Raw genomic sequence first — 9192 nt, forward strand, 5'->3', positions numbered from 1 at the left:
ACAGCGCTTTCAATATCCGGTTTCTTATTCCAAGCTGTATCTCCAAACCTCCAATCATTCAATGTATTTATATATTTATTTTTATATTTGATTGGTGTTTTACGCCGTACTCAAGAATATTTCACTTATTCGACGGCAGCCAGCATTATAGTGGGGGGGGGGGGGGGGGGGGGGGGGGGGAACCGGGCAGAGCCCGGGGGAAACCCACGACCATCCGCAGGTTGCTGGAAGACCTTCCCACGTACGGCCGGAGAGGAAGCCAGCATCAGCTGGACCAAGCATTCAATACAGGTTATGTGTATGCAGGTTATGTATATTAACCACTGTCGATATTTATTTCACACACAAGGTTTGACGATGATTATAGGCAAAGTTACACATTTAGGATTAAATCCGGGCTCCTAATGAGCTGTTTTGGAAATGACTCTCGCAGATATACCTCTGCACAATTATACAGATGTCTCGCTACTACAAAGTCTGACAGCAAGGAACTCTGAAACAATTGAATATACCATCAAATACATACGTCATTTTATGTACAAATATACATTAGGTACAGGATTTAAACTGACCCACGTATTGACGAAGTACTTATTCATTTCGCCACATATGGCAGGTAAAAACAAACAGGGGCTTTCTTAAATTCTAAAATACACTATAAGATGGGCATACTTAAAATGATACCTGTGATGAATGTATGTTACAATTGAAAATTTGCAGGTGATCGTCAATCTACATTTTGGGGTAATTTTCTAGTTCATATGGCAGCGGCTCATCCCATCTCTCGTCAATAGGTTTGCTGAAGGCGTCGTTTTTCCTGAAGGCTGAGTCACCCGTCTTCTTTTGTGATACTCCCTAGAAAACAAACAACCGCTAATCAATCAGGGGCTCGAGATTAAACAAACAGCGGTTCATGAATCAGAGGGTTAAGGATATATATGATACCCTCAACAAAACAGACAGCGGTTCATGTTTCAGGGGACTAAGGATATATATGATGCCCTCAACAAAACAAACAGTGGTTCACGAATCAGAGGATTAAGGCTATATACGATACCCCCAACAAAACAAACAGCGGTTCTTGAATCACGGGATTAAGAATATATATGATACCTTGAACAAAAAAACACCGGTTCATGAATCAGGGGATTAAGGATATATATGATATCAAATAGGATATGATATGAACATTTCATGAATTGCATTTTGTTGAGTATTCCAATTGGTCCACTGTTTTCTTCAAATGCTAACGCTAGCTATAAGATGACTGGATACTATGGCAATACTGCAATCTGCAGAGCGGAACATTGCGACTCTCGCGTGCGAGAAAGCTAATGTAAAACGAGTGATAAGCCCACAATTTGACAAATCTCGATGATAAGGTCTGTAATGCGCAATTTGTCATTTCATTATGTCAAATAACATACCCTGATTAAAATATTACAGCCTGTCGACTTTTGCTGTGCTTTATACATCAGACAGAAAAGACATGTTTGAGGAGAAGAAGTATACCATGAGTACACGTCCTAAAAGACTAATAAAATAAATAAATAAAAAGCGCCATATGGAAGCTTGCATTATAACCGTGTGATATGCTAGATCTCAGGTCTGTTTCATTCTTAGCTTTTCATCAGCTTAGCTTTCATAAATACAGATCTATATTCTTCCATTCACTAACCTAGAACTCGGTTTTTTCGAGCGTTGTGTCCTCAACATGCCAAAGCTGCACGCTACAAAAGTAGGTTTCCTTTAATCCTTAATTTTGACTTCGGATCACTGGGTCATTCGTTTGTAATAAAGACGACAATATCACAATTACAACAAATATACCAGGCGCACCGAAAACAAGCCAAACTGCGCGAACTTCCACCGAGTTCTAGGTTTGTGAATGTAACGATATCAGATTAGTTAATGAAGAACCTAAGCTAAGAACACGGTCTCTAAATCTCAGAGGTAGTAATACCCAATTCTCAAATTGTTGAAAGCAGAATATTGCAATTTCCTAGTAAAATTCCGACCTTTCAGAAACCTGTACGAAATGTCTCGTCAGTCTGTAGATTGATTGACATGACTGAGACTGATGCTTGTTCACTGAGAAAAAGCATTAATGGTGTTACCTCCCAGTGTATAATTGTAGGATATTTATCAGGTGTCTAAGCCTCTACTGTAATCCACATTGTGTCTGGTAGGAATATTATTATTCTGATCTCTGTAAAACTGTGTCGCCTTTCTTGCAAAAACAAACGGTAAGATATTCATAAAACTTAGTCATGTTTTAGGGAAAGACTTGAAGTTATGGTAAGTAACTTTTAGATTATTGAGTGACTGGTTTAATCACGTGACTTGTCGGCTATATTAAATTTCAATGAAAACCAATATAAACTCAAAACAAACAAACAAACAAACAAACAAAAACAACAAAAAATTAAATTACTGACATCAAAACAGCGTGTTTTCCCCATGACTTTTTCCAAAATTTGTAATGTTCGATTTTTGATTAATATAAATTAGTCATCGGCTGAACAATGCACAAAAGTAGGTCAACTATAATATTTTAATATCGCTACAGGAAGAACAGCTTGAACCGTGAAAATGTTGTTTAATAACAGGTTTAATTGCAATTTAAATGGCATCAAAAGAATTCACTGGAAATGTCACATGGGATAAACAAAACGGAACTTGTTATAAAAATTAATAAGCAATTCCCATAAAAGGCCATACCGCCAAAAGAAATTCAAAATTTTTGAGTTGGTTCAGCTCCAAAAAAAAAAAAAAAAAAAAAAAAGAGTTGCATTTGACTCCTAACTAAATCTCCTGGGCCTATATTTTCCACAAACTGTCAATTAGGAGAATGCTAAGGGGAAATCCGTGACTGGTCTAAACTGTCTGCCGACGAGATAACACCCAAATGAGGCAGCGCGAAGATTCCCACAACGCAACATTCGCTCGTCGATCGCACATGAAAACAATACGATAGATTGAAAGCAAATTAGCAGTCTAGTAAACCAAATACAATCTTCCTTTCTACTGATAATGTTTTATAAAGTACTTGTAATTGCCAATGGCAGAACTGAAGTTATACGGTAGACCACATAATTACAACCCAGTGCCTTGTCTTGAACATTTCAAATTCACCGACAACGTCATTGTCTAGACGATCTCGCGTCGTCTAGACAACAAGGGGAGGTAACTGACTAAAAAATCAGACTTTCTAAATACAGCGATTTGAGTGAGATGAAGGTCGAAGGGAAATCCCGGGTAAAACCAAACACTCCATCTTTCACTCAAAGTCAGATACGTGTCAGTAGACATCTGGAAGTCTCAACTTTATGTAGATGAGGTCTAAAATAACAGTATAATTTTTTTCGACAATAATTCCCTTTAATAATATCACATTTTATTAAACTGAATTAAAATTAAATTAAATTTGAGAGATTTAAGTGCCCTCTCTACATGGATGTTTGCTGCCTTCTTCTTTAACTTCACAAGCACACGATTAATGAAGTGAAAGGTTCAAACCCAGCCCCTGCTGGCTGGCTGTAATGCTGTTATGTTATGTACTTGGCAAAGTGAGGTGGTAGCCGCTCCGTCTCTGCCTGTTGTCTCCCACCCATATAGCTGAACACCATTCCATATGTATACTATCATGCCATATATAAATAATTTTATCTCTTTAAAGGATAACTACACAACCCACCACAGACCCCTTTCACAAAGCGTGGAAATCAGTTTTTTGGATCTTTTCTTGTAAATCATGTGCATTAATGACATTTTAATGTGTGAAAGATACCATATAGAAAAAAGGTAGGAGAAATCGGATTTACACAGCTTTGTGGAAGTGGCCCAAGATTAGAACAAATGAAGTGCTGATGAACATTTTTTGCAGTTCAAGCTATTCTTGAAGAGCAAAAATCATAGAAGAGTGAATTCAAACCAATTACATTTATTTGACTGGTAGGTGTTTTACGCCATACTTAAGAATGTGTCATTTATATGAAGGCTGCCAGCATCAAGGTGGGAGAAAACCGCAGGCTGATGCAAGACCTTTCCATGTATGACCAGAGGAAACTAATTACATATCTCTTTATAAATGTCTGTGTGTAACATATTATCTACTCTACTACTAACATGTAGATATTCAAGGAAGATGAATTTTTAAGACACCACATTTGTCTTCTTGACTTAACATACTTACTGTAATTTTGTCTGCGTGTTCTGTCCAAAATGTCACTGCTTGGTCGCGTTTATAATCATGATTCTGCGAAAAAAAGTTATACCCATACATTAAATAGCTAAATATAGTATGCAATCAAAGCACATGCAATGGGACAGCTATGGTAATTTGAAATTTATTGACATACCTATTCAAATCCTCAAATATTTGTGTGAATGGAAGAGCTGCATATAGGTATCATTTCATGAAACAATGATTCATTCGTGAAAATGAATAGTACTTACGGAATCCCAGATAAAAATAGTTGTAATTTTTTCTCTGATTTTAAGATTAAAAAATGTTTTCTTCAGAATATACCATAATGTTTTTAGAGCTATCAGCTACATTGCCATGTGATGAGTTAACTGTATTTTGGTCTGGCTGGCACCAGAAATTATAAGCCTTTTTTGGTGAGCAGAAATACTTAAACTTACATGTGTGGGTTTGGGTTTTTGTGACACAAAATCTTCAATGTTGAAGTCTTTCATTGTAACTGATTTATAATCAGGTGGTTCTACTTGGGGATTGATATCTTGAATTTCCTTGCTGAAAAAAAAGAGGACTCAACTTGCTGATATTTCCATCTCAGGTACAAATATATGCACATAAGTATGATCAGTTCTTTCAATAAAGAGAGAGAAATATTAAGTCATATACAGTCATTATTCAATAAAAGACATATAAATGCTTATCCAGCTTTAGATGCACGTTTGCACAAGATCATTTTAAATCACATCATTTATTCATTTGATTCATTTGAATGCCATAATCAAACAGTTTCCCCATATACACTGGTCAGGTTTAACCATGGAGATTTTAATTCAGGACAAAGGTACTAACTTATAACAAAAGATAACACAAACTATAAAATTATAACTATAAAAGTGATCTCAGAAGAGGGATGGAATTAGACATAAACCAATGAGATATGCAACGTTAAAGAAACCAGAATGATAATGTCACCCATGTCTGCATGATGTCAACAGAAACAGGTGTTTTCTCAAGTTACAGAAGCAAGTTGCACCTGGTTGATTAACATCACAACATGGCAGTGTTTTCTGGCTGTGGTGAGAAATGCCTTTAGTTCAATGTGACATGGAGAGTCCCTTCAAGACATACAAATACAAATAAAAATACAAATACTAACAATATGTGTGCCTCGCAAATACATAGAGACTATGTTGAAGAAAAAAGTAAAACTTACTGTACTTTTTCCAAGACCATTCTTTCAATCATCTCCTGCTTTTTACCTGAAATTTAAAGCACACATTTAACATACGCCCATGAGCAGCCTGGAAATGTCATAACAGCCATTTATATAGCAACAGAACTGGATTATCAAATGTTTTACATTAGTTGGGGATACATTTATTAAAGTATTATACACAGGACACAAGATTCATCTGTAAATTGTAGGAGTTGTGGTACATGTACCATACCTGTAAGTCTAACGTTCACTTTTTGGGGAACTTTATAGGATGACATGACTGTGCTTTCACCCTCGACTTTAGCACTGAAGTCTCTGTTGAGTATCCCTGCATGTCCATCTTTAAGTAACTGAGCTTTGCTGGTTATGTTTCCTGATAATTCCTGAGGGTCCAATTCATACACTGCTCGCTGTGGATATGAAATAGCGATATTATGTACAGTTACAGATGGATATTTGTTACCACAATAAAGCCAAAATACAGGTTAAAATACTGACCATCATTACAGTTTACCATGTATTAATTATGGCAGGCCAATAATCAGTGCTAAAAGTTTATCTGAAAATAATATTTCACAGACAGGTACACACAAAGATGCTCAAATGTGATTTATATATAAGTCAACTAGAACTAGGCCTACATGTATGCATACAGTTTATAATCCTACATATTATGAATCATAAACAGTTCTGTAGACCAGTTAGCTACGTAATATTTGAGCTTGGCTAGCTGGTGTATAGAGCTGTCCTATACATAGGACAAATTTATTTATAAGTTTAAGATTTATAGTGTATATGCATGCCTAATGGAAATTGATTTGGTAACATTAACACGTCATATTTGAACCTGGTTGCCCTAATTGCTCAAACTTTTCGCATATGAAAGCAAATTTCAGAACAATGTATGCATTTATAATTAGATTTTGGGGACAAAACTACTATGGTTGCCTTGGCCAATTTCAGGGCTTTAGATGAAGTTGTTGGCCTACACAGAATAAAGCCTTGCGAATATGCTGCAATAAACACCTTGCAGACATGCTAAAAGGTTGAAGAATTACAGTATATAGGTACTAACATTGCCAAGCGACACGGTGCAAACTAACACAAGATCTAGATCGCATGGGCATTGGGTAATGTGGATGTGATCGCTAAGGATCAACAATAAACGTATCATTTGAGAGGAAAATGCTATGTCTAACTACACTACAGACAATACACAGCTGACGTATAAATAAAAGTTAAATGAATACGGGGTATTAAGTCTCGGTTAAAAGTGGCCATAAAATGCGATGTTGTCGATCGTTACGATTTTAAACAACAAATGGGATATTAATTACCTCTTCCACCCAGTTCTCTAGAAGACATTTACCACCAGAATTGTTGAATCTGATCTCATTTCGGCCTTGGTTCAAAAGGCTCATCTTGCTGTTACTCAGTATATCAGTCCAGTGTGGCCAAAGAAGATAAATGCCCACACCCAAGTGTAGGTTGTGTTTATCGCGAACAATTCAATATGGCGCCGTTGCTTAGGGACGCCTCGACAGACTACTCGCTACAACACTTGCGTTGACTGGTCAAATTTTACCCGGGGTTCGTTTCACAAACCTCATTTACCGTACACATACATTAAGTTTACTGTCGCATAGATGGATTCTCCCAAATGTTTTTATGTACTTGACTTCATGATTATGTACGGTTGTTTTATTAACATCATCAGGAGCCTAAAGAGGCTGTCATAGTATAGCCCTTTTGTCTATAGGGCGCGTAAGAGACATTCGTTGACGGGAGATCCGCGTTATGGCGCTGGAGATTAGGTAGGGGTGTAGCGTGGATCTTCACGGGGAGAGTGGGGGGTGGGGGGTGTTGGGGGCGGGTCGCTTGACAAGAGCGGAACGACTATCACAGCGAAACATAAAGGGCCATACCTCACAGCCTATTGGCGAGGGTCCAGGGGCCGCCTACGGCCCGGAAGCTCCGGGATATTAGATTACCGTAGAGAGAATCTGAGTGATATTGAAGTGTTTCGAATGCGGATTTGGCCAATGTGTACACATTCATTTTCACATTAAAAATTTGCTACCCCTCTGGGTTTATCTATCTCACGAGCCCAAGATGAACACGACAGAACGTCGGCGCAAACACGAAGGGCACTAAGTCCAGATGTAGACCCATTTATTCCTGATGCGTTTTGAAATGACAGATTCAGGCCATGCACGGTAACCCTGTTTCTGGGAGGTGCGATAGACCTACTCGAAAGCCACCACAGATATTCACTTATGACCGTTTAGGTACTCCAACCTTAAGACCGTGTATTAACCCTTTGGCAGAAGTTGTTCGGCAGTGCCACCATGGTTCCATCTGGGATATCCACAACGTCAGTGAGTTGAGTGTAGGCTTCCATTTAGGCGATGGTTGTAACAGGGTAACATTGTGAGTGAAGGAGCTTAGTGCTGTGCATCTACGTATTGATAAGACACAGTAAATGTCAAGTGGCTATGATTTATTTATTTATTTATTTATTTATTTGATTGGTGTTTTAAGCCGTACTCAAGGATATTTCACTTATACGACGGCTGCCAGCATTATGGTGGAAGTGGCTAAGAGATGACAGAGTAAATGCTACGCTCATATAATGAGACATACTAAATGTCCGGGTCCATTTCTGATCAAAGCAATGTGTTGAATAGATATGTATGCTGATACTCATGTCACAGATTATATGGCTTGTGAAAATGGGTATTTCCCATGTGATCGAAGTAGTCTTTGGGACTAACCAACGCATATGATTATCTGATTCATCTGTTCTACTTTTCTAAGTGTTTCCAACTCCAATTGTTCAAACTATGGGTAGAAACAGACATTTGTATACCAGCCGTCAACAATGAAAGCTTATCGTCTATGGGATATTCTATAGTTTTTGTTACTACGACTTTCACTGTTCATAGAGGATAACTCTTGTTTACAGTCTAGGAGCGGGTGTGTACTATGTCCACGATGCTGACGGTTCTAACCATCTGAAAGCAAATTAGAACCAGGTACTGGCTGCACTAGAAATATAAGAGATGGAAACCTCACTACGGTCTGAAATCTCATCCCCACCGTTAGAAATCGTCCAGAAAGTCTAGTTGATTAAAATGAGGTTGATGAAGTGAAACTGGAACAGACTCTCCAACATAAGAGACTGAAAGATGTCGAAGTAAAAGATAAGGCAATACATTGTACAAGGCGGATGATTACTGAGCCGTAAAAGTGACATAGTGAAAAAAAAATTTGGAAGAGAAGAAAAAAATTATATTTTTTTGGAGGAGAAAATTTTTTTAAACCCCTGACTTTAGTCCCCGAGATAACTGATCAACGAAAAGGGTTACGCTATAATCTCATCTATATATAGGGGGCTACTGTATGATGGTCAGTGCCATTATGCTTTTACAAATTAACTTTTGTCGCCTACAAAATTAATTCCAAAATGTTCTTTTAGACGACGAGGAACGCCATCACGATTTGTAGTATAACTTCCAACAATCTGAAATTATTATTAATAAAGTAAACATTCAACCAAATAAATACGATTAAATTAAAACTTATCACAGCCGTATTGAGACATGTATGAGACATAAAGCTGAGGTTTTTGGTCCTAACGTATATATAACTCGCCTTAGTTCCACCCTGGCTGGATCACGTACATGAATTCGAATAATGTTTCACATATAGCTGTTGCAGTTGAGATTGAAAGAACTCTACTAGGTTATATAAGGGCGGAGCTGCACGCTGT

The 9192-nt window shown here is 37.6% G+C and overlaps 1 protein-coding gene across 1 annotated transcript; it reads right to left on the reverse strand.

The window, feature by feature from the left end:
* Window positions 1–509: 509 nt before the first annotated feature.
* Window positions 510–6927, reverse strand: LOC135473051 (sperm-associated antigen 8-like). Its single transcript, XM_064752835.1, has 6 exons — window positions 6758–6927; window positions 5653–5830; window positions 5418–5463; window positions 4648–4759; window positions 4196–4258; window positions 510–855 (listed from the first exon to the last, which is right to left on the reverse strand). The coding sequence occupies exons 1-6, from the start codon at window positions 6839–6841 to the stop codon at window positions 733–735; spliced, it is 606 nt and encodes a 201-aa protein (XP_064608905.1). The 5' UTR covers window positions 6842–6927; the 3' UTR covers window positions 510–732.
* Window positions 6928–9192: the final 2265 nt, after the last annotated feature.

The sequence above is a fragment of the Liolophura sinensis genome, chromosome 8 (assembly GCF_032854445.1).
Source record: "Liolophura sinensis isolate JHLJ2023 chromosome 8, CUHK_Ljap_v2, whole genome shotgun sequence".
Lineage (NCBI taxonomy): Eukaryota > Metazoa > Mollusca > Polyplacophora > Chitonida > Chitonidae > Liolophura > Liolophura sinensis.